Raw genomic sequence first — 26,782 nt, forward strand, 5'->3', positions numbered from 1 at the left:
ATAAAAATAGGGAAATCTTGCTAAAACTATACAAGGCACTAGTTAGACCACACCTAGAATACTGTGAACAGTTTTGGTCCCCTTATCTAAGGAAAGATATACTGGCATTGGAGGCAGTCCAGAGAAGGTTCACTAGGTTGATCTCGGGTATGGAGGGATTTTCTTATGAGGAGAGGTTGAGTAGGTTGGACCTGTGCTCATTGGAGTTTAGAAGAATGTGAGGTGACCTTATTAAAACATATAAGATTCTTAGGGGGCTTGACAGGGTAGATGCTGAGAGGTTGTTTCCCCTTGTGGGAGAGTCTAGCACCAGAGGGCATAATCTCAGAGTAAGGGGTCGCCCATTTAAGACAGAGACGAGGAGGAATTTCTTCTCTCAGACTGCAGAGGGCTGTAGAGGCTGGGTTATTAACTATATTCAAGGCTGAGATAGACAGATTTTTAATCAGTAAGGGAGTTAAGGGTTTTGGGGAAAAGGCAGGAAAGTGGAATTGAGGATTATCAGATCAGCCATGCCCTCATTGAATGGTGAAGCAGACTCGATGGGCCGAATGGCCTACTTCAGCTCCTACGTCTTAAGATCTTATAATGTGCCAGGTGTGGGTATTAAATCCAGTAGCAGGGGTGTTGATAAAACAAAGTGCTCTGTCCTGGATGGTGTTGAACTTCTTGAGTGTTCCAGCCCTATAACTCTCAAAGACCTCTGCACTCTTCTGGATTCTGGTCTCTTGCACATCAAAGAAGATTGTAAGGTCAGCTGATAGAGGTCTTTAAGATTATGAAATGGTTTGATAGGATAGACAGAGAAAATACTTCTACTTGTGGGCGAGTCCAGAACTCAGGGCTATCAATATAAGATAGTCATTAAGAAATCTAATGGGAAATTCAGGAGAAACGTCTTCACCCGGAGAGTGGTGGGAATGTGGAACTCAGTGCCACAGGAAGTAGTTGAAGTGAATAGTATAAATGCATTTAAGGGGAAACTGGATAAACACATGAGGGAGAAAGGAATAAAAGGATAACTTGATCGGATTAGATAAAGAAGGATGGGAGGAGGTTCATAAACTGCAACATGCACCTTCTGGACCAGATGCTCTGTTTCTGTGCTGTGAATATGATATAGTAATATTCCATCACCCCACTTGGTCATGGTAAAACCTCTTCCTTATGGACTACTGTCTTTTAGCTGGTGGGATGAAGAGATAAAACAATGCAGCAAAGGAATGTTTGTATTTTAATCAAGAAAAAGACAGGTTCCTTAACTGCCCTCGCCCCCACCACCCCTCCCTCCGACAGTGGTATCTGAGCTTTCAGGAATAATTCCAGCATTTATCTGCTCTTAACCCCCGTGTAAGTGTGTGGGCTGATTTTCAAGACTAAACTTCCCAGAGTTCCAAAGAGTTATATTGGACTCAAAACGTTAACTCTGTTTCTCTCTCCACAGATGCTGCCAGACCGGCTGAGTTTTTCCCACATTTTCTGTTTTCATTTCAGATTTCCAACATCCACAGTATTTTGCTTTTATCTAACTAAACTTCCTGTTTGTTGAAAGGTCCATGCTAAGTGGATAATGGACACCGATACCTTTAATGAATGGATGAACGAGGAAGACTATGAGGTGAATGATGACCGGGCACCTGTTGTTCGAAGGAAAAGAATCTCTGCCAAAACATTAACAGAAGAGGTAATTTCTACTGTTTTCCAATTTACCTCTTTCGTGACTTGAGGTGAGTTTGTCAGTGTTACGTTTGACTCAATTGTTTTTTCTAAAGATTGTTCCTTTTGGTGATTATGTTTAAATTTGAACTTGCAATGTACTTCAAGAAAAAAAGAGAGGTGGTAGCTTTCAAAACAGACGCTCACTATAGTTTATTATTTGCGAATAGAAGAAAAAAGATCATTTGACTTGGGGTAAATGTGTACCGAATTAAATGTAGGATACTTTCCTGTTCGCTTCTCCAACAGAATTCAGTCGCTCAAATCTTTCTTCATTCACTTCCAGCAGCCCCAAACAGTTTCTTTAAGTAACTATTTCTGGACTCGGTTCTACCTTACCCATTAATTCGTATCCTTTCACTGACTAACGTGATCTGTTATTGAGAATTGCTTCTTGTCTGGAAGTACACGGGTTGCACGGGGTGATTTGGTGCTTTGAGTGAGAATGCGGTTTCACTGGCTGTATGGAAGATGAGTGACTCTTACACATTTATTCAAAGGTGCACAGCCCTGACTCAGATCGGAGAGATAAGAAGGGAAGCAGTCACAAAAAAAGGAAACGCTCCCCTTCTCCTTCTCCGACACCTGACTCCAAGAAAAAGAACACCAAGAAAGGGTGAGGCACTTCCCTTGTCTCGGGAAATTATTGCTTACTTTGAAGTTAGAACTGTTAAAGGCTTTTTTTGCCTCCTGTGTGAATTTCTTATGCAAAATCTAGAAAGGTATGCCAACACTCATGTCTCCCAGGCTGCTGACCCAGACTTCACCCTTTGGGAGAAAGTGAAATGATCTATTTTTCATAAAATCTATTAAGCACATGAGCAGTCTTATACCACTCAGAGGTTTGTCAAACTATGAAACACTTTATATAAAAAAAAGCATTGCTACATGGCCTGTACATCTCGGTCACCACTGTGACCACATCATTAAAGATTGCAAGTGGAAGGCTGTGTTAAATCAATGACTTTGGGATTGAGGAAGTTTAAAGGAGCAATGTCAGGTTTTGATCCTATGTTAAATTTGAGTGCTGGAAGGGGATCTGAATCCCTCCAACCTTGTTGCTCTGTGTTACCAGGGAGCACATGACCGTCCTTGTATATCCTGCCCTTTTCTTAATGCCGGCAGTAGCCAAAAAGTGGTATCCTTAGAATTAGTATTTTGAAGTGTAGGCATGTGCTGATATATTGTGAGAATCACTGCCTGAAAAGGCTTCTGGCCCCAGAAAAACAAGAATCTTTACGTTTCTGGGCAAAGTGTAAAGAGCAATTAGTGTGTTACCGGAGTATGTTCAGGTTATTAATATACTGAAATAACTCAAAGCCTCATACACGTCTGTCACACTGCCAAGTATCATATATGCAAAGTGTACATCGCATTCTCCATCATGCAACCTTGATTGGCTCAAATCTGTTTGTGAAAAGCAGCAAATGGTTATGAATTGAATAGCGCTGGTTGCCTGGAATATTACTGAAGAGGTTGTAAAAGTAGCAATGACAAATTAGTAAATAGCTACCAATGAGCAGCAAGGAGGAGAGGGGAGATAATTAAATTGCTCAAAATACTTTGGGGGTGTGGGCCGAGGAGGTGGGGTATGGGGGAGAAGTCCTTTTGGCCGCCATCTTGCTTTGCCAGTAAAATAAGGTTTCTAACACACAAAAACTTTAAATCGTTTCCAAGCCAAATTGTACACTTAGAATTCTCCGTTCTCTTGGACATTAGCCCAATAAGTTTGTTCCCAGAGGCATACGCACGCTTTTGAGGGCCTGGGGCTTGGCATTGCTTCATTCCTGGAGGTTACTCTGTACAACTGGGCTGTTATTTTTTGGTATCGTCACGTATACAGTCTTCATGCTCAGTAAAGAGTAAAGAGAATACTCAGCCTGTTTTTATTGCATTTACTAGGTCATTGCAAACCTCAAAGTGCACATTTAACAACCTTTATGATCTATCTGCTCGCAGATTTCCAGTGGTGTCACCGTGTCAGTCGATGCATGGATGTTATGCAACTTGAATTATCAGGCCCACTGATTTGCCACATCCCACTATCTCTTTCTGCTTCATGCAGATGCATGCAAGTTCGCTTTATTGTTACTCGCTCTCTCTGTCTCTCCCTCCTTATTCTGCATCTGGATCTCTCAGTACCCCTAATTTTTTTTTCCCTTTTCTGTTTCTTTCTTGCTATCTCTTTTTGTGCTGTTGTTTGTTTCTCTCAGTATTTCTGCCTCACAGTCCCTCTCTCTGTGCTTCGGATTTGTCCACACCAGTCGCTCCCTCTGCTTCCCTTTTCTGTCTTTCTCTTTTGTTGTCGGTCTGTGTCCCTGTCGTTGAGTCTTTTTCATTCATCCTCGACCCTATTCCCTCTATCTGAGAACTGATGTATTGACCAGAAAAGCGGAAGATTTGCAACTGTAGTGAAGCCAAAATAAAGAGGGGGGGGGAACCATCAGTGGAGGAAAATAAATTAATTATCTTGGCTTTGTAAGTTCAACTGATCTAGTTTTTATTTACCTGAGGTAAACCTGAGCAGTTGAATTCAGCTATGGAGAAAAATTGAAGTATCAAATTTTATTAAGAAAAAAAGAAAATTTGTTCTCCAGTGTGTTTTGCGAAAAAGTCAGAAATTCTGAGATGAGACAAACAACAGGAAGAAATTATTGCTAATATATGGTGGAAAATTGTATACACCACACACACACTCACATAGTATCTCCTTGAAGCAAACAGAGTGACAGCTGTCCATCAAATTATAAACTTCAAGCTCAGGATTTGAGAGGGGCTAAGTTCTTCATGTAAAACTATTAACGAAGGCACTTTAACAAATAAATCAAGCATAATTAATTTGGAAATATGTAATTTTTTCATGTTTTCACTGTGTTCAAAACCTTATTTTAGAAATTTCAGTTACTGTGTAAAAAAAAATGGCGGGCAAAAGACCTTGGAATTTTTGTTCTAACAATTTGATTGGTGCTCTTAGAGCCCCTCAGAGTTTAACCTGAGTAAATCCCAGTGAATGTCACACGATTACCTGGAGGAAGTTTCCTTGAGGCAGAGTTCATTTGTTTGCCACTCAGTCAACTGGAAGAAGTTTGGATCATGAATTATAAATTGTTTAGTATAAATTTATAACGAATACATTGGGTGGCAGAAATGAACCCATCAGAGGTAAGTAGAAGAAATAGGTGTAAAACTTAATGTGTGATGGTGAAGGGTATCACAGGAGGCATCCCAGATGCAAGATTTTTAGTACCTACAAATGCATCTGCCATAGCATTACCCTGAGTGAGTCAGAGGTCCTATATGTGTGTTACGCCAAGTAGCATTACTGGGATGCTGGTTTGTCAGCATCGGGGGAGCCCTGGGAAGGGAGCCTGAGGTCTGCGTCTACTGAGATGGGGTCCCAGGGCAGAGCCAGGCGCAGGCAATTGCTTAAGTTTAACAGAGCTGGGGCTAGAGGCTGAGCCTCTAGGCAAATAAAAGCAGAGAATATGCTTTAAAATGTAACGGCAGCAATAAGCAGCGGGACTACCAAAGGAGGAGGGTATGTTTTGTAAATAGCTGGCAGGGCTATGAGAATGGCTGAAGGGAAAATACTTGTAAGATGTCTTTTGAAAGAGCTGGGAGCTAGCATTTTCTTGAGCTAGGGACTGGGCTATTGAAGAGTGTTTCTTTTCATTGGCAGCAGGGCAAGTGGCCAAGCTCTTAGGCAGGCACAGCCAGAAACACTTTTTCTTTCTAATTTTACAACCAAAATAACAGCAGCAACACAAATATTACTGAAAGAAATCAGTTCATTTCCAGCCTTGGCAGCAGAACAGAGGTGAAAGCACAATTGCTTTGTATAAGACTGACGAGATAGAGATGGGGAGTTGAGGTTCAGCAGTATCACCTAGTGGTAGAAGGCCGGCAATTACACCACCACCGATAAATGTTGGCATAAGGTTTTCCTATTATGGCTCACAGTTGTGACACAGGAGGTCAGGTGAAACGTGGGCAAGAAGTGAGCTCTCTGGAAGATACAACATATTGTAAATAAATATAAAACTTGCACCTAGTATCTGTCATATTTCAAAAATAAAGTCTTTAGAAAGCTGGTTATTTCCTGCGTTTTTAATCCTTCATAGCCTGTTCATCCAAGGACAGAAACCGAGGATTTACATAGCCTTCAAAAACGATGTGCAGAATTAGAGCTCTTCACTAAAGGAAGAACACAGCAGTGGCCTGAAAACTACAGGCCAAGGTCTAGACTTGATCAAAGCTTTGCCAGCTATTTAAAACAATCTCCTCCTCCTCTGGTAGTCCAGGTGCTTATTGGCACCTTTAAACACTTTACTAGCTAAACATCTTAATTGTGCAGCCGGCCCCTGGAGTAGACCAAGTGGTAAAAATGACACAACAATTTCAGCTGGCACAGAAACCTCAAATGGGAGTGTCTCATCCACTGTCTGTCTCTCCCTTCATCACACTCTTTCTCTCTCCTCTTGTTCCCTTTGTCTCTTCCTTTTTTTCTCTCATTTCCCCTCTCCCCTCCCACTCCCCTTCCTTCATCCCTCCTTTTTATCTCACCCTCCTAATTCCCTTCTCTTTCTTGCTCCTGCCGCCTTCACCTATTTCCCCCTCTCCTCTTTGTCTTCCCTTCCTCTCTCCACTTTCTCCACTCTCTTAATCTTTGCCCTCCCCTCTCTCTTTTTCCTCCCAATCTCTCTCTTTCTCCCTCTCCCCTCTAACACAATTAAGGTAGCCACAATAATCTCCTCAATTTTCCTTTTAATCTTATCCCCTGCCTTGCCTTGCACTGGTACTATCTCTGAGAATGTTATCTCACAAGCAGCCCCGCTTGACTGGCACCCCATCCACAAACATTCACTCCCTCCGCCACCGACACACAATAGTAGCAGTGTGTACCATCTACAAGATGCACTGCAGGAACTCACTAAGAGTCCTTAGACAGCATCTTCCAAACCCACCACCACTACCATCTAGAAGGACAAGGGCAGCAGACACATGAGAACGCCACAATCTGGAAGTTCCCCTCCCAGCCACTCACTTTGGAAATATATCGCCGTTCCTTCACTGTCACTGGACCAAAACCCTGGAACTCTCTCCCTAACAGTGCTGTGGGTGTACCTACACCACATGGACTGCAGCGGTTCAAGAAGGCAGCTCACCACCACCTTCTCAAGGGCAACTAGTGATCGGCAATAAGTGCTGGTCTAGCCAGTGACGCCCACATCCCATGAATGAATAAAAAAAATTCTACGTGTATCATTTACCCCCAAATGAACAACTATGACTGACTATCAGCTTCATCAGCCTTTTAGAGATGGGTCACAGCTTGGACTGTGCAATTTCACATCCTACTCCTGCTATTCTTACCTTTCATTCCATCTTTTTTCTATCTTAACCCATTTGTTGTCTCCTTTGAATGTGTTGCTGTTTCCTGCCTCCCCCCCACACCCTTTTCCTTCCCTACACCTTGTCCCACTCTGTCTGATCCTGATGTGACTGCCTATATGTTCCTTTTTGCTTCACCTATCAAATCCAATAATATCTATTTACCTTCCCTGACCCCTTTACGTTTCACATCTCTTGTGAGTCCCTCTACCTGTTTCACCAGTGCCACTTCTGTACTTCTCTTGTCCTTTGGGGTCTCTCTGACTCGGCCTTGGTTGTGTCCAATGGCCCAGCCTCGCTGCTTTCTGTGGAGGAGATTTCTGGGGACTGACAACCCTCAGGGAAGAGGTTTCTCCTCAGCTCTGTCTTAAATGGTTAGTGAAATTTCTTTTGCAGCTTCTTCTCCTCTAAATTCAGCAATCTCTCTGTCATCTGCTAAATCTCCTGAAGGAGGAATTATAAGGCAATCTCAGTGAATTTCTGTGCTCCTCATAGAACAATCCCCTCCCTTCTTTGGCTTTCTGTCTCAGATCCTTAAGTGGAAGAAATTTGTGAAAAGTAGGACAAAATCACACATGAGCCATCCAAAGCAGTGACCTCACACTCAACTCAGTGAGACAGTGAGAAATAGTTTCCTACTAAGAGTTCCTCAGGGTAGTGTCCTACGCCCAACCATCTTCAGCTGCTTCACCTTCCTTCCATCATAAAGGCTAGAAGTGGGGATGTTCGCTGATGATTGCACAATGTTCAGCACCATTTGCAACTCCTCAGATATTGAAGCAGCCCATGTCCAAATGCAGCAAGACCTGGACAATTTCCAGGCTTGGGCTGACAAGTGGCAAGTAACATTCGCGTCATACAAGTGCCAGGCAATGACCATCTCCAAAAGAGAGATTCTAAAAATCTCTCTTGGCATTCAATGGCATTACCATCATGGAATCCCCCACTATCAACATCCTGAGGGTTACCATTGACCAGAAACCAACCTGGACCAGCCATATAAATATTGTGGAAACAAGAGCAGGTCAGAGGCTGGGAAACCTGCGGCGAGTAACTCACCTCCTGACTCCCCCTAAGCCTGTCCACCAGCTCCAACAAGAAGCTCGACACCACCCAGGACAAAGCAGCCCCACTTGATTGGCACCCCAGCCACAAACATTCACTCCCTCCACCACTGACGCACAGTAGCAGCAGTGTGTACCATCTATAAGATGCACTGCAGGAATTCACCAAGGCTCCTTAGACAGCACCTTCCAAACCCATGACCACTACCATCTAGAAGGACAAGGGCAGCAGATAGTTGGGAACACCACCACCTGGAAGTTCCCCTCCAAGTCACTCACCACCCTGACTTGGAAATATATCACTGTTCCTTCACTGTCACTGGGTCAAAATCCTGGAACTCCCTCCCTAACAGCACTGTGGGTGTACCTACACCACATGGACTGCAGCGGTTCAAGAAGGCAGCTCACCACCACCTTCTGAAGGGCAATTGAGGGTGGGCAATAAATGCTGGCCCAGCCAGCGACGCCCACATCCCGTAAATTAATTTTTAAAAACTTAGCTGCTTGCTCGCCTGCTCCCAGCTTGAGCCAGACAAGCTGTTTAAAGGTTACACCCTAACCCTAATTTCTAATCACCCTCAGCACTGTATTCCTTGTTTTTACAGGATTTGTGCTGCTAATGGATATTTAAAAGATCTGCCCCAGAAAATGATGATGAAATCGGTGCTGCATTGTATCAGCAGGCACAAGTAGGTCCCATTGGCACAAATCCAGTGCAATCTTTGGGCTTTTTAACCTGGTTCTGATTCCCAGTCATGTTCTCCTTCAGCTTTTCAGCTGAACAGAGCATGTTCTGTTGATTAAGGAGCTACTCCCACTGCATCGTCTTCTGATCATTGCAACTTGGGCAATTAGGGATGGGCAATAAACGCTGACGGAGCCAGTGAAGCCCACATCCCATGAAGGAATAAATTTAAAGCAAACTTACACTTACATATCAACTGTAACCTAGTAAAATGCCCCAACATGCTTCACAGCAACATAACCAGACAAAATTAATACTGACCCAAAGAGGGGGGACAGGTGATTGACCAGCACAGAAACGATGGGCCAAATGGCCTCCTTCTGTGCTGTAAGCTTTCTGTGATTTCACATGGCTGTTGCTTCCACTGTCTCTTTTCCTTCTCTCCACTCTCTTGGCTCACCCACTGCGCTCCCTCTGGTTAGTTTCTTTCTCCAGCATTGGTTGTCTCTCCTACTCGATCACATGCTAGCCACTTACCAGTGAATCTTTAACAAATGATGAAGCCTCTTGACCCCACTGTCCAGTACTACAGCTCTAGAGTAGCAGGTTCATATACCAATTGTGCCTCGGTCTGAATCCCTCAACTTTGATAACATTGTTCACCCTGTCCTTTTCTTCCCTTGCACCTGACATGTCTGCCCTCTCGCAGGCTTGAAACCTGAAAGTGTGGCCTTAGCATTAACACCTCAAAGCACGACATGTTGAGCCAGAAAAAAGGTTGTGATCGATGGAAACAGTTTCCAGCCAAATAAATCAAAAAGTAAAAGGTACCACTGCAGAATGAGCATCCATCAGAAAATCGAGCAATCAAGTTGTTTTGTTATCATTTGCTAACCACAAAATAGAACAAAACTGACCAATAGAAATTCCTTAAATTTTGTCTCACTTTTCAACTACCAGGCTACTGCATACGCTACAAATCAAATTTCTAGGATGACACAATCCTGATTTAAAAAAAAAACACCCAGCGTGTTCAAAGATTTGAGGAGTTTTGGCAGAGTAAATAAGGAGAAACTGTTTCCATTGGCACAAGGGCCGGGTAACCAGAGGACACACGTGAGGTACAGAAGCAAAAAAAGCTGCAGATGCTGGAAATCTAAAATAAAAACAGAAAATGCTGCAAATACTCAGCAGGTCTGGCAGCATGTGTGGAGAGAGGAGCAGAGTTAACGTTTCAGGCCACCTGAAGCATGAACTCTGTTTCTCTCCACAGATGCTGCCTGGTGATGGGCAAAAGGACCAGAGGTGGCGTGAGGGAAATCATTTTTAAATTATGATCTGGAATGCACTGCCGGAAGGGGCGGTGGAAGCAGATTCAATAGCAGGGAACTGGATCAGTGCTCGATGGAGAAAGTTTTGCAGGGTTATCTGGAGAAAACATGAGAGTGGGGTTAATTGGATCGTTCTACGAAAAGCGGCACAGGCTTGATGGGCCGAATGGCATGCTGTGCTGTTTGATTCTAGGTAACTTGTTAGTTAATAATAGGAATGCTGCGAGAACTGTCCCCCAGGTAGCCTGCCTTCTGCCTATAGATGGGGCTGGAGTTGAAATTTCTGTTCGGCCTGAACGCTGGGAATTTTCAGCTAGTCTGTGTCGTGGGAGTTGAGTTTTCACCCTTCTCATTTGGAACTTGTGTCTGGAGTGTTCAAATCAGGGGAGCCTCTACGAACCACAACTGGGGAGGTGGGGGGTCATTTGTTTTTGCGTTCTACACAGTTATATATCGATGTATAATATTGCATTTGTACATACATTTCAGTATAAATCTCTATATGCACACTGACTTGTCACGCTGTCATTACAACCCCCCCTCCAGTGGTAACACTACTGACAGGCCGGTGTATTTAGAGGCACGTTCTATCATCAGTGTTGACACAGAAATTTATAACAAATATAAAAATAATGATAGAATGAATGGCTTTAAAAATCGAGTAACTCTGCACGTCCTGGTCCAAATATCTGCTGCTCTCTCCAACCTTGCTTCACCTGACTACACTTGGTCTAGACTGCCTGTGTACAGTACCATGGGAAACCAATGGGTTAAGTGATAATTCTGAACTGGCATTGTTTGAATGAAGGTTTTTTGGGATCACTGAGGGTGACCAACATCAGCGGGGTCAGATGGGCATATCCGCCTGGCTTTTTGATGCTTACCTTGACCATTGTAACCACAGCCAGGCATGCCTCCACCATGCCAAATGACCGCCTGTTCGGGTCCTGGTCTCTAGAGACTCAATGTTGGCAAAACCATCCTGGGCAATGTTACCCTAAACGATTAGTCAGGATCTACAAATCCACTTTAGGAAATAAAGGGGTGAGAAATAGTGTAAACTACTGGGGAAAAGGTTAGGAAAGATTGGCAATGTAACTAACTGGGAATAAGAGAGATGTTGGGAAGGGAAGAACAAAAGATGACTGGCATTTAAACAAGCTTTGTAAAGTGGCATGAAAGTAGTATTACAGACATATCTGAGGGATATCACTTTCAATAACAAGCTGTGTAATATTTTGACTTCAGCTGACATTGCTGTAATAAATGTATTCCAAAGATGAGGGAACTACAGCAGGATTGTTTTAAACATCAGAACCTGCAGACTACCTGTGAGCAATGCCACAGGAGAGCTACCAGCACATTATCTTAAACTGATGGGTCCTTGCATTTTGTAAAAGCCAAAGGCGCAAGTAGGTTGTTCGAAGGAGTTAAGTGGGAAAAACCATTACGGGAACTTTAGCACAGAAGGGGGCAGCTCAGTGATCTCTGAATCTCAACCTATTCAAACTGAAGAAAAAGAGTATTAGGAAAGCCTACAGTACACTCTCAATCTTCAGTACAGCCTCCACACACCATGAGAAAACACTGGAGTTTGATTAGGTTGTTGCCTGGTGTCTGCTCACAGGGCCTGATTTTGGCAATCAGTGATGACCTGAGCTCTGGCTCCTGGATCCTATAAAGCCCCTTGACCTGTGCCATTATGACAACTTGCTTTTTTCCCAGCTTGCATTGCTGTTAGATTAAAGCGAGATTTCAGTCTCTCCGTGAGAATAGGTTAGGTTCATTTTCTCAGTTTACGTGTTTCATTCTATTTCCAAAGCGGCCAGTCTACATTTTACTTCTTTTTCAGGTTTATTCCAAGAATTAGGTTGTCAGCACCAGCCTCCGAACCTCTAGAGCAAGTATCAGCTGCCCTTATTAGGACATAACACAGAGGAATAAATCAAATCAATGCTGCTCATTTGTTCACAGGATCCACTCTCGGCAATGATGTTCCAAGGTTGTGTGGCAGCAATTATTGACCAATCACATGTGCTCACGTTGATAATATGACAGTCGTAAAGCAGAAAGTTCAAACAAGAACACTGAGGGACACAGCTGGAAATTTTAACACTCAGTGCAGATCAGAATCCCCCTACCTGGGTTGTTAGTTGCTCGGTACAGCTGCTGACACTGACACATGCAAGGTATTGGCTGCATCAAAACAAACAAAGCTGCCTTTGCAGTTGGGGCAGGAGATCAACCTCGACCTCTGCCACAGGCTTGAAATGCAACAAAAATTGCAGTAATTCAGTTCAGGCCTCACCAGGTGTGGATGATGTGCGCAAAACTGCCTGAGCGGGATTGGTATATCAGTGGGCCATGCAACATAGGCAGTCGCTAAAGTGGACCATTGTCTCTCTCTCAGTTCTGTCACTTCCCCATCTCTGAGCATCAAATACAGGCCGCCATGCTACAGCAGCAAACGTCAGCTCAAGTTTTGAACTCAGGCGCAATGTGTGGCTTTTAGCCTGTCACTTTGGGAAATGGGCGGCTTCATTTCAGGAGCACACCCACCAGGTTTTGCTGGGTAATGCAGTCAGAGCATTTAGCAGGTTCTATTGTTGACACCGTCTGCCAAGATTGGCAAGTTGCTTATTCCGCCCCAAGCAGGAGACAATAAGCTTCCACTCGGATATTGGATAGTACCTGAAAATGTAGTTTCCGCAGGTGCAAAAGCTTGAAATCCTGCATTACACATTCGTCACAGGAAAGCTGAGCATTTGGTCATCTGCAGACGTATTCTACACTCTGGCCGGCGCTTTGTCCTTTTTCTTAGCGGACATTTTCTTCTCTTGCATATGAGCATTTGTTTGCACCCTCCCTCTCTCCTGCTCTCTCTCTTCCTCTTCTCTCTCCTGTGCCCTCTCTGTTCCCTTTCTCTCTCTCTCTCTCTCTCTCCTGCTCTCTCTTTACCCCTTCTCGCTCTACACCCTCTGTTTCCCTTCCCCTCTCTGGTTAAAGCAATTGCTTTATTCAGCTATACAGATAATTTCAAGGAGGCCAGGCCAACACTGACAGCTACAATAGCAGATGAACAAACTTTCACTTTCAGAAAATAGTCATTCTCTCAGGAGGTCAATTGTCACAAATGATACAGAAACGATAAAGTGTCACTGATATTTATGCTATCAGCTGGGCAGACTCCTCCGCCAGAGTTTTTATAGCGGAAAACAAGAAATACAAAGTTTGAGAAGATTAATTTAGATTTTTTTCTTTTCTGAGATTGCCTGCAGTGATAGTTAGTGCAGCTCGAAGGTATTGCCAACATAATTGTTTAAATTCAGGTCTATTAACCTCGCTACAAACCTGGATACTGGCACAGTCATTGCAGACTTTGCTGCTCTTATGTTACCGCTTAAGAGTTGTTTATTTCAGATGCGCACAAATAAGAGAAATGCTCCTGCTACAGCCATGCCTATTTCTAATGCATCACAAAATATCTAAACGTTTGACAATGGAAACATGTCATTGTCGCACAAACATGGAACTCCAAAAATCATGGGGAGGGGAGGCAAGCTGAACAAAAGCAAAAGCCAGGCCAGGTGCAAAGCTCAAACTCCAGGCTCCTGAGAGGGGGTAGGCCTGTGGACAGTTTCCAAGACGACCTGGGCAATTTTATGGGTAAGTTTAAAGATTTTCTTTGGTGTGAGTTAAAATTTTTGTGTGTTTTGTTATTTCCCAAGCCTTAGATTTATTCTGTGATCCTTGGGTTACTGGGAAACAAGATGGCGACCAAACACATGTTTTAAAAACTCTGCAGTTTAATTTGTTCTCCTTGCTCGTTCCTGGTAGCTGTTGACTGCTGGTCCTTGTCTTGTTGCTTTTGTAACTGCTGACCACTTGCTCATTAGTAGGCGAGTTTCCAGTCCTGCTGCCATTTAATCTATTTTTATGAATACATGTTATTTGAACTTGTCTAATGCGAATGTGACATACACTTTGCATGTGTGATGCTTTCAGTTTATAAGGATGCACACCAGAGGCAGCATTCTATGTAGATAGATCCCAAGGGGGCATGGGAGCAAGTGACCAAAAGGTGACTAATACCCTTAACGAATTATTTTCCTCCATGTTCATCAAGGAGAACCATGGGCTCCCTTCCTAATACAGAGGTGAATTCTTGAGGGAGAATGAGGGTGGGGAATGTTAGAAATTGCAAATAAGGACTTCACAAATAAGCTGAACACTGAGAGGATAAGCTCCCAACCTAGCTGTATTGCACACAAGGGTACTTATGGAAATGGTTAAAGATTTATTGGAAACAAAAAGAGTACCCAAGCGGTGCAGAACACCTATATACTATAAAGTGACGGCTGGAAAATACAAATCCAGTGGACCTGATATTTAGTAGTTTAAAAAAAACTATAAGGACGGAACAGTGAAATGGGAAGTCTGCATGGCTTTCTGGGAGAGTCTGATAAATGTAATGGATGTCATTTGAAGAGATGAAGTGGATAAAGAGAACTCGGTGGATGTTAAATGTTTACATTTTAACAATGCTTTTCGACACAGAGGGAGGGGCTTGTCGAGCAGATCAAAGTTTGTTCGAACACAGTAACAGGCAGCCTTAAGTGGAGCTTCATAAGAATGGAGGAAAGTGTGAGCAAGGCTCAGTGGGGATTGGTCATTAAATAATGCTTATTTACAACATACACTCGCACACATGTGCTGTTAATATTTGCCCTAAATCCTCCTGTACTGTTAATATCACTGTACCCTCGATCCTCCTGTACTGCTACTATCACTGTACCCTCAATCTGCCTGTACTATTAATATCACTATACCCTCGATCCTCCTGTACTGCTACTATCACTGTACCCTCAATCTGCCTGTACTATTAATATCACTGTACCCTCGATCCTCCTGTACTGCTACTATCACTGTACCCTCAATCTGCCTGTACTATTAATATCACTGTACCCTCGATCCTCCTGTACTGTTAATATCACTGTAAACTCAATCTACCTGTACTATTAATATCGCTGTACCCGCGATCCTCCTATACTATTACTATCACTGCACCCACAATCCCCTGTATTGTTAATATCACTGTACCCTCAATCTCCTTGTACTGTTAAAATCACTGTCCCCTCAATCCCCCTGTACTGTTGATATCACTGTACTGTCAATCCCCCTGTCATCTTAATATCACTGTACCGTCAAGCCCCCGTACTGTTAATATCACTGTACCCTCGATCCCCTTGTACTGTTAATATCACTGTACCCTCAATCCCCTTGTACTGTTAATATCACTGTCCCCTCAATCCCCCTGTACTGTTAATATCACTGTACCCTCAATCCCCCTGTACTGTTGATATCACTGTACTGTTAATCCCCCTGTCATCTTAATATCACTGTACCGTCAAGCCCCCGTACTGTTAATATCACTGTACCCTCGATCCCCTTGTACTGTTAATATCACTGTACCCTCAATCCCCTTGTACTGTTAATATCACTGTCCCCTCAATCCCCCTGTACTGTTGATATCACTGTACCCTCAATCCCCCTGTACTGTTGATATCACTGTACTGTTAATCCCCCTGTCATCTTAATATCACTGTACCGCCAAGCCCCCGTACTGTTAATATCATTGTACAGTCAATCCTCCCGTACTGTTAATATCACTGTACCCTCAATCCCCTGTACTGTTAATATCACTGTACCCTCAATCCCCTTGTACTGTTAATATCACTCAACCCTTGATCCTCCTTTTACTGTTGATATCACTGTACCCTCGATCCTCCTGTACTGTTGCTATCACTGTACCCTCAATCCCCCTGCACTGTTACTATCACTGTACCCTCAATCCGTCTTTATTATTAATATCACTGTACCCTCGATCCTCCTGTACTGTCCTCAGTCTGCCTGTACTATTAATATCACTATGCCCTCAATCGCCCTGCACTATTAATATCACTGTACCCTCAATTCCCCTATACTGTTAATATCACTTTAAACTCAACCTACCTGTACTAATAATATCACTTTACCCTCAATCTACCTGTAGTATTAATATCACTGTACACTTGATCCTCCACTACTGTTAACATCACTGTACCCTCAATCCCCCTGTACTGTTAATATCACTGTACTCTCAATCCCCTGTTAATATCACCGCACCCTCAATCCCCCTGTACTGTTAATATCACTGTACTCTCAATCCCCTGTTAATATCACTGCACCCTTAATCCCACTTTACAGTTAATATCACTGTACCCTCAATCCCCCTGTACTGTTAATATCACTGTACCCTCAATCCCCCTGTACTGTTAATATCACTGTACCCTCAATCCCCCTGTACTGTTAATATCACTGTACTCTCAATCCCCTGTTAATATTACTGCACCCTTAATCCCCCTTTACAGTTAATATCACTGTACCCTCAATCCCCCTGTACTGTTAATGTCACTGTACCCTGAATCCCCCTGTACAGTTAATGTCACTGTACCCTCAATCCTCCTGTACTGTTAATGTCACTGTACCCTTAATCCCCCTTTACAGTTAATATCACTGTACCCTCAATCCCCCTGTACTGTTAATATCACTGTACCCTGAATCCCCCTGTACAGTTAATGTCACTGTACCCTCAATCCTCCTGTACTGTTAATGTCACTGTACCCTTAACCCCCCTTTTCAGTTAATATCACTGTACCCTCAATCCCCCTGTACTGTTAATGTCACTGTACCCTGAATCCCCCTGTACAGTTAATGTCACTGTACCCTCAATCCCCCTGTACTGTTAATGTCACTGTACCCTCAATCCCCCTGTACTGTTAATGTCACTGTACCCTCAATCCCCCTGTACTGTTAATGTCACTGTACCCTCAATCCCCCTGTACTGTTAATGTCACTGTACCCTCAATCCCCCTGTACTGTTAATATCACTGTACCCTCAATCCCCCTGTACTGTTAATATCACTGTACCCTTAATCCCCCTGTACTGTTAATATCACTGTACCCTCAATCCTCCTGTACTGTTAATGTCACTGTACCCTCAATCCCCCTGTACTGTTAATATCACTGTACCCTCAATCCCCCTGTACTGTTAATGTCACTGTACCCTCAATCCCCCTGTACTGTTAATATCACTGTACCCTCAATCCCCCTGTACTGTTAATATCACTGTACCCTCAATCCCCCGTACTGTTAATATCACTGTACCCTCAATCCTCCTGTACTGTTAATGTCACTGTACCCTGAATCCCCCTGTACAGTTAATGTCACTGTACCCTCAATCCCCCTGTACTGTTAATGTCACTGTACCCTCAATCCCCCTGTACTGTTAATGTCACTGTACCCTCAATCCCCCTGTACTGTTAATGTCACTGTACCCTCAATCCCCCTGTACTGTTAATGTCACTGTACCCTCAATCCCCCTGTACTGTTAATATCACTGTACCCTCAATCCCCCTGTACTGTTAATATCACTGTACCCTTAATCCCCCTGTACTGTTAATATCACTGTACCCTCAATCCTCCTGTACTGTTAATGTCACTGTACCCTCAATCCCCCTGTACTGTTAATATCACTGTACCCTCAATCCCCCTGTACTGTTAATGTCACTGTACCCTCAATCCCCCTGTACTGTTAATATCACTGTACCCTCAATCCCCCTGTACTGTTAATATCACTGTACCCTCAATCCCCCGTACTGTTAATATCACTGTACCCTCAATCCTCCTGTACTGTTAATGTCACTGTACCCTCAATCCCCCTGTACTGTTAATATTTCCTGAATCCAGTGTTTACTTTTTCCCTATTCCCTGTGATTGTTTTATTTACCACTCTGTCCTTATTGAGCCAATTTTGAATCAACCTGGAAAAAACACCATATCCTCGATGAATATCTTTAATACTGTGCAGGAGGGACTGTGAATGCCCTTTTAAATTCCCAATATTCTGTTGTGAGAGGATTACCCTTGTTCACTATTACCTGTTCAAAGAATTGCAGCAGGTTTCTGGTGAGCACTCTAGACTTATGGTTCTCCAGCATGCAAAACAATATAATGTCAGACTCTTCTGGCTAAAATTCATGTCAGATTTATTTTCAGGGAATCTAATTACACAAACGAAGCGATACAACAAGTGTCTGGCAGTACACAGTTTGATTTAGCCAATACGTAAGCTTTTTCAAAACAAAATAATGGAGTCCAATATTATCAGTTTCCTTCAAAATCTTTTAACTGAATGTCTAACAAACATTATGTGGATACTTGACTGCAGCAGATCCTTCTCAATTTCATAGCTTGGAAACAGGCAGGCAAATAGCTTTGATATTAAATTTGTCAATACAGTCTCACTGGCTCACAGATGCTCATCTTTAGGCTACTTGGCTTGAAGATTGTTGAACATCAAGCCCCAAACAGTATGTCCTTGAGTAACCAGCCTCCCATGTTGTATGTGAAGCCCATCTCTAACTGACAGTGAATTTGCCTGTATTTTCACTTCTTCCTTTAGGTCCTCTCTGATTTGTCCATTCAACTTGTCAGATGTTAGAATCACCCATCAGTATATTGCAATGTCCCCTTATCCTCCTTATCAGTCCAAGCAGTCCTTTGCCAATCTGCTCACTTATTCTGGTGGTCCATAGCAGTTACCAATTAATTACCTCCCTTAACCATTTTTTGTTCTGACCGTATTTCCAGTGTATCCCAATCTGCAGCAATTTATAACAGCAGTATAATTCCTTATCCCATCTAACACTATCCCTTCCCTCTCTGTTACTGCAATAGCATTCCTTATCTCTTCTTCGGCTCTTCCCTCCCTTTCTGTGTTTCCTGCAATATTCCTTATCATTGGAGCAACTCCCCCAAACTTTCTTTGTAAGTATAACGTCACAATACACTTCATACCCTCTCAATTCCAACTCCTGGACCATCCACTGCTGTTAACCATGTTTCTGAGATGATAATAATACTTATATTCCCACCAGTTAGGAATCCCTGTAACTCCATTACTTCATTCCTGATGCTCTTTGTTTGTATGAAGATTTTAAACTTGTCTCTCAAACACACCTTCCCTTATTAACTTTTCTGCTCTGTTGTCATTATTTATTTTTTGTTTACATCTACCCCTGCCTTATTTGTTCCAATCTTCTCCTGTTGCCCTATTTACAATTATATGCAAGGGCATGGGAAGCAAGCCAGTACAGTATCCTCCATTTTCCATTTCCCCTGTCCCAGAACTGTGCCATTGACCAACGTGTGAACACCTCCCTTAACACCAGTTCATCCAACACATGATGCCAACAATAACCTTGAAATTACTACCCTGTTGTAGCCTTTTCATCTATAAGCTAACTCTTCAAACGTTCTCTAAAAGACTTGCTTAATATAAAAGCAAAATGCTGGAAATCTGAAATAAGAACAGTAAATGCTGGAAAAACTCAGCAGGTCTGATAGCATCTGTGGAGAGAAAGACAGAGTTAACGTTTCAAGTCCGCATGACACTTCGTCAGAGCTAAAGAGAAGTAGAACTGCGATTAAATTTATACTGTTTAAGAGGGGGCGGAGCATGTGAAACTGGATAAGAAGCCACCAATCGCTGGCCTTCCATCCAGCTGCACCTGCTCCACCACCACCACCCCCTTCCGGCAAACAGTATAAATTTCTACTTCTCTTTAGCTCTGACGAAGGGTCAGACAGACTCGAAACGTTAACTCTGCCTTTCTCTCCACAGATGCTGTCAGACCTGCTGAGTTTTTCCAGCATTTTCGATTTTTATTTTGTTTAATACTCTGCCATTTGTTCTTTGTGGCTGTTTACCCACTTTTCTGAGATTTTTTTTACCCATTCCTTTGTTTTTTCACCCATTCCTTTGTTTTTTCACCCATTCCTTTGTTTTTTCACCCATTCCTTTGTTTTTTCACCCATTCCTTTGTTTTTTCACCCATTCCTTTGTTTCTTCACCCATTCCTTTGTTATGCCCTTTCAGGCCTCCCAGTTACAGCTACAAGTCTCACTTTCTGACCCCAAATTATGGAATGTCCACACCATTAACAGCTACCTGTTTTCATGATTTGTGCCTCTTTTCCCTTTGGGTAACCTCTTGCTTCATCCTGCCAGAATGTTGCTCTTGATTTCTCACCCTTGTGCCTTATCCTTTTCATAGGACTGAGTTCAAGCCTTTCTGGGCCCACAGCATTTTGTTCTAGCTATCACTGCTCCCCTTGCAGGCAGTCAGATTCAAGCTCTACCTCATTATCACTCAGCCTTTTGAAGGCCACCTTCTGGAACCAGGTGTGTTGTGGAGCATAGCCCAGCTAGTCCTTGACCTCAACCCCCTGACACACATCATGTGTATTCCTTGTGGAGTCTTTGTAGATTCACTTGTTGATTCACTTCACCAGACGCCGCACTCATCACTAAACCAGCTCCTCATCCATTTTACATGGCTAACTGCTACTCTCACAGGCTAAGTCTGCTTCTAATTTTCTCACCTACCTGCTTTGGTGTTGTGGATGCACTATGCACATGTTCAACCCAGGCCAAATTCGCACTCTTTCTTCACTCAGCACCATCCCCTCTGTCAATTACTTCCAGCCTCTCTCAGCTGAAGTGGTCACTGAACAGGTTAAAGGTCATTCCAGCTGGTCCATAGCTGCTTTCTGGCTGTTCCTCAATCAGGTTTTTCCTAAGGAATTTGCGAGGCTGCTACACGGAGTAACACACATTCACTGAACATTGCTATCTGTGTAGTACAGAATGTCTGTGACAGCTGAGTTAAGGCCTTACTGTTGTTTGGTGCAATCCTGCAGCGTGTAGAGGTTAGGTAATAGAGTAACAATAGACTGTCTACTTTGTGGGTGCTTCTTCATTCTTTGAATGAGCTGCAGCCTCCATGTGCCCACACTCACACAGCCAATCATTCTGGAGTATAGGTTTCTGGGTTAGGGTTTGACAGTTTGTCAGCTTCTATTTCATTTGGATCAAAACCCAATGGTGCAAGCCCTGGACCTCCAGACGAAGTTCGTGTAGGAGACCAAATGGGACATTCACTACCTGCAATGTCACCCCAACTTTTGCACATGTAGTGTGCTTCCCTCAGCCCTAACCAAATTAGCTTCAAATGTGATCTACAAGATGCCATCTGTAGTTATGGGGTTGCTTCAACCCCACCAAAAGAAACTGAATATATAGTTAAAGAATAAGTGTAGGCTTTGAACTTTGGGTCTTTGCCATCTCCCTATTTCGGTCCATGGCATGGTTGGAATTCTGATCTTTTCAGAATTGTTATCTGTAGTTATTCACATCCTTTGGGAACTAATATTGGCATCGACCTGTGACACTGAAAATTGTGCAGGATGTGTTGGAGCATTCAGAGTTGCTGAGCCCTTGTTGTTCTATTTGCATTTTATTATGTGCCTGTGGCCCATATTAAACTGAAATGAAACTCGAGCATAGCTTCACAGCAACCCAACTATAGCCTAATAGCAACATAGCAAAGTGAGGAGCCATGTTTGTTTAGCTGCCGTTGGATGTTGGGTATAAATTGCAATGCTGCCTTACCTATTTCCAGCATTTACATATTTTGACTGGGGCCTTGGATAGTAGAAATCCTCTTCTGCATCATTACAGCACAAGATTGATTGAATGTAAAATAAAAAAGGACCTTGATGGAGTGACAGTACTGGTATCTGGAGCATTTTCCACACACACTGAATGTAGCTGCTAGCGATAGAATTTCTGACTACATAAAGAAAGAGTTAGAATGTTGTACTCTCGAGCGGATGACCGCATTGCACCTTGTTTTAAGACGCAGTCCTGCCACACCATATGCCAAGTCAAAGCGAGGACATCGAGAGGAGGACCAAGAGGACCTGACCAAGGATATGGATGAACCCTCCCCTGTCCCCAACGTAGAAGAGGTCACACTACCGAAAAGTGGTAATAAGTTTTTCTCGTTTAATGCTTTTAGTCAGTTTGAATTTATATTGACCTATTGATTGTACATGATATTTATGGGCATTTGTTCAATTGCAGGTAGATTGGGACTGTTCTAAGTTCATCTTATTTGAATTGTCCCAGAGACTAGCCACCTTAAGTCCAAATTGGATTTAGTTCCAGGCACCAGAGCTGAACGGCTAGTGTTCACCCTGATGCACTGCCCGACAGCCACCCAAAATGTCTTAAGATTGTATTTCTGCTATGCTGAACTGCAGTGACAGATTGAAGGACGGAGTCAGTTATTTTCAAATATAAATCGTAGAACTTAACATTCCAACATTGTATACTGTTGCTATTGACTGTACACTGTGCTGTGGTGTACCGTAGAGTTTTAAGTGCTGTGCAAATTTATCAAGTGAAGCATCAAACATTGTTGACTTTGGGAGAAGGTTTTTGATTTCCCAAGGGCGCAGTCATCATTAGAGTACTTTAGGCATCGATTCTGCCACTTTCAGGGGTTTATAGACAGCAGCTGTGTATCACTGATCCTCACTACAAACATATTCATGTCACGAGATTTTGTGCTCAGGCCCAGATAATCTCTGGACTGGAGAAATAAATTGGATTAAAATCAGAAATAAAACAAAGTCGAGTGAAATCCTGTTTGATCCAAAAGGTTAGGATTGTGAGGTAAAAACAGAAAGTGCTGGAAAAACTCAGCAGGTCTGGCAGCATCTGTGGAGAGAGAAACAGAGTTAACGTTTCGTGTCCATATAACTCCTCTTCCGAGCTTATCCATACGGACATGCAGACTCGAAACGTTAACTCTGTTTCTCTCTCTACAGACGCTGCCAGACCTGCTGAGTTTTTCCAGCACTTTCTGTTTTTATTTCAGATTTCCAGCATCCGCAGCATTTTGCTTCGATCTTAGGATTGTGAGAAGCTGCTTTTAGCCGAACTGATGCCCCACGGCCTAGTTCAGGCATCACTGAATGTGAAAGGAGGTTCAATGAGACTCAGCAATTTATATCAGGATTATGTTTTGAAGGTTGTGCACCAATAAATGCCGAAGGAAAGGTGGGGATGAGAGGATGGTTCACAAAGCTCAGTTCTTCAATTTTGAGAAAAGTGTACACATCTGTGAGCACCAACATGGACCAGTTGGGCCAAATAGCCTGTTTCCGTGCTGTACATTCCATATATGTCCGAGGGGGGGGTTGGTGCTTGCAACCATAGACCTAAAGAAATCCACTTCTTCATCACATGTGGAAGTTTGTGGGTTCCATTTCAAAGGGGGAAATAATCAATACAAGGTATTACCGTTTGGCTTCGCAGCAGCCAGAATGTTTATAAAGCCCTGTTTAAAGTTCACCTCAGGGCATAATGTGCCCTTGAATATTCACGTCTGGTCAATTGGTTTCTCAGATTGTAATGGGAGGGGTGGCAACGCCACTTACCTCGAACATGAGATGCCGACCCAGTATTCAGCAGCAGGCGCTCTCATTTCCACTCACCAGGGCTGTCTGGAGTGGGGCCCAAATGCGTAACGTCTTGTATTTATAACAATTTGTATGATTATAGCCTCTAACTGACAAAACACCTCATTTGACCTTCTGAGAGAGGCAGCAATGCTACGACTGAGTTAAGGCTCACTCTACTGATCATAGCAAACTGATCTTCAAAAATGAATGTGCACACCCTTCAAACTTACTTCAGTATCAAGCAAAATACCGCGGATTCTGGAAATCTGAAATCAAAACATAGAAACAGAAAAGCTCAGCAGGTCTGGCAGCACCCTGGGGAGAGAGAAGCAGAGTTAATGTTTCGGGTTGATTGCCTTTTGCCAGAGCTGGAAGAAGTCAGAGATGTATCAATGTAGAAGTTTGTTAAGTGCACGTTTACTGTTTTGACTCCATAAGTGGACTGACTGCCCTCTCGATCAGCTGTGTTTGATTTTCCGTTCTGACTGGCAGGCCCTTGGAACACGCTCCAATATTGCCTCAAAATTGCTCTCCAGTTTTATCCAGGCCTAGATATTGCTATCTCAACACTTTATACACAGTAGTGTGTTTTGCAGTATATAGATGACTGTTCAGCCCTCAGTCACTACTTTAAGTAAAATTACTCTTAACACGCAGAATTAATTAAATGAGAGTTAATATTTTCTCCTATTGTTAAAGCACGCCCACAGACATAAACAGGAGAACTGTGTGTTTTTGATTAAATTAAAACTAATGCTCGACTAAAAAACCAGACTGGTATAAACGGGGCATAGCGGCCAGTTCTGATCTGGGCTGCATTATTTAATGTGAAAATAGGAGGAGGCTACAAGTCCTGCAAAGCTCAGTTCATGGAAGAACCCATTCTGCTTACAGCTGACAGAGCGGGGATCTGATCAAGTCAGGGCAAAGAGTCTACCCAAGTTGTAGATCAGGATCACGCGGTGATCAGACAGGTGGTGAAAGTGGTATGACCTCCTGCCACACCAAGAGTGATACCTGGGACAAGGTGTCTTCGGGAAAAACACAAAGTTTAGCGGCAAGGTTGAATGTGAATGTCCTGAGGGTATCAAAATACGTGGTAAATGTTTACTTGAATAGTTTCACAAACTATATTGTTAACCTGAGTTAACCCAGTTCGTTACAGCAAAGGGAACGAATGAAGATTGTTGGGGAAGTATTAGAGCAGGCCAGTAAAAGAAAAATAGAAGGGTGAAGCTGAGAAAGATTGACACTTGCCTATCTGTATGTATACATAAAATGTATTCAGTCAAATATTAGAGGTTCACCTGCCAAGATCCTTTACATTTGTATTAAATTATGCATACACAAAACATGCTGCAGCCTAAACTCCTCACTGTATAATATCCAGCGAATCTGTGTACCTTGTTGTTCTCCTTGAAAAAGTTGGCATCCCACAAGAAATAGCACCTCAGAATAGCTCGTGGCACTAACACTCTTAACCTGCTTCAAGCAGTGATGACGCCAACCATAGAATTAGAGTTATTGCTGAAAAGAGAGACATATTGCCAAAGTTTTTCATCTTCCACTCATCAGGACAAGCACAAGAATGCCAAAGTTCAAATGATCGCAACAATTTATACTACAGGAGAAAAGGGTGCTGATTGGTTGCAAGTCAACTTTGATTGGCTGAGGCGTTGCCATGGAGAAAGCAACAAGGAGCTATAGGCTCTTCAAGCTCCCAGGTAATTCAAAAAAGGTGCAAGGCAATGGATCCCTGTGTATGAATGAATGTTGCTTCTAGCAGGTGTAAATGAGCCATATTATGAGCTCGACTGATTATCTTAGGTTTGTTGTAAGTGCAGCTATTCGCACACTCAGGATTGTTCAGCAAGTGCTGCCCAATCGCAGAATCACATCCAACAGTGGACATTTTGTTTTCGATTTTGCAAGCACTGGCTAGTTGAGTACAGCCTGTGCTCTGCCTATCACGAACAACCAAAGGAACATGCTGTTTGATTCAATCAACCAATCACTGGGATGTGCAGCCTATGTACCTGGCACTGAAATTCATGCACGACATTGCTCAGTTGTGTCGTAGGCAGAACGTCATTTTGGACTGACGGCTGCATCCTGTTAGTAGAACACACCACTTAGTAGCCACTGCATAGTAGCAGCGTGAAATAGCTTGCTTGACCTGTTGGTTCAAATTTTTGCAAGACATTGCCTTTCCAGAGTAATTTGTGGTAAACGAGGCACTTTTCAGGTCCTAAAGTAGCAGCCTTTGGCCAATTTGCGAGTTTGTACGATACACAGTGAACAATGATCTGATCAGGATAGCCATTGTCCCATAGGATAACTTTGATGTGCTCTAATTCTGCTTCAAGCTTGCAAGGTGAGCAAATGGCTCAGGCCCTATTTACAAGATTGCCGATCAGGCCAATCCTATAGCGTGCAGAGCTATACAAATCCCAAAAGGCTTGTGGTAGATAGTAGTGGAGAACCCAATTTCTCAACTAGCAGGTCGAGGAAAGAGACTGCTTCATCCCAAAAGTGAATTTGAGCAGAGGATGGAGTGTATTGAAGTGTGTATGGAAATCCTTACATGCAGATGCAATTCAACAATCACGAGCATATCATTACGCATTGGAAATATGCACTGGGTAGGAGGTTAGGGCTCGTTCCATCAAAGGTGTGCTTCTTTTGGAAACCAATGAAAATGTTAGTGAGCGCTGGACCTAGAAGGAATCCTACGGCCACACTATCGATTTGGGCATACATGGTGTCAAGCAAGCTGTTTGACACTGCTGCTATTTTCCAATAACCGGATACAGTCATCAGTCCAAAAAGGCATCCTACATACAACATAACTGAGCAATGTCGTGTATGAATTTTAGTGCTAGTGTGATGCCAGTACATCCCAGTGATCGGCTGATGGAATCAGACAGCATGTTCCCTTGGTTATTTGTAATAGAGTACAGACCATCCTCAACCAGCCCATGCTTGCAAAACCCAAGACAAAATGTCTATTGTTAGATGTGATTCTGCGATTGCGCAGCACTTTCTGAACAAGCCTGAGTATGCTAACAACAAATGTAAGATAATCAGTCAAACTCGTAATGTGGCTCATTTATGCTTACTAGAAGCAATATACATTTATATGCAGGAATTGGTTCTCTTCAAACAAAAGGAATATGTTCAACC

General features: G+C 43.0%; 1 protein-coding gene across 1 annotated transcript in view; it reads left to right on the top strand.

The window, feature by feature from the left end:
* Window positions 1-26,782, top strand: part of smarcc2 (SWI/SNF related BAF chromatin remodeling complex subunit C2) — a 145,374-nt gene that overhangs the window by 57,844 nt on the left and 60,748 nt on the right. Inside the window, exons 8-10 of the mRNA XM_078534530.1 lie at window positions 1,553-1,684; window positions 2,217-2,332; window positions 21,988-22,118. Coding sequence (XP_078390656.1) covers window positions 1,553-1,684; window positions 2,217-2,332; window positions 21,988-22,118 — 379 coding nt within the window. The remainder of the gene's footprint in view (window positions 1-1,552; window positions 1,685-2,216; window positions 2,333-21,987; window positions 22,119-26,782) is intronic.

The sequence above is a fragment of the Cetorhinus maximus genome, chromosome X (genome assembly GCF_964194155.1).
Source record: "Cetorhinus maximus chromosome X, sCetMax3.hap1.1, whole genome shotgun sequence".
NCBI lineage: Eukaryota > Metazoa > Chordata > Chondrichthyes > Lamniformes > Cetorhinidae > Cetorhinus > Cetorhinus maximus.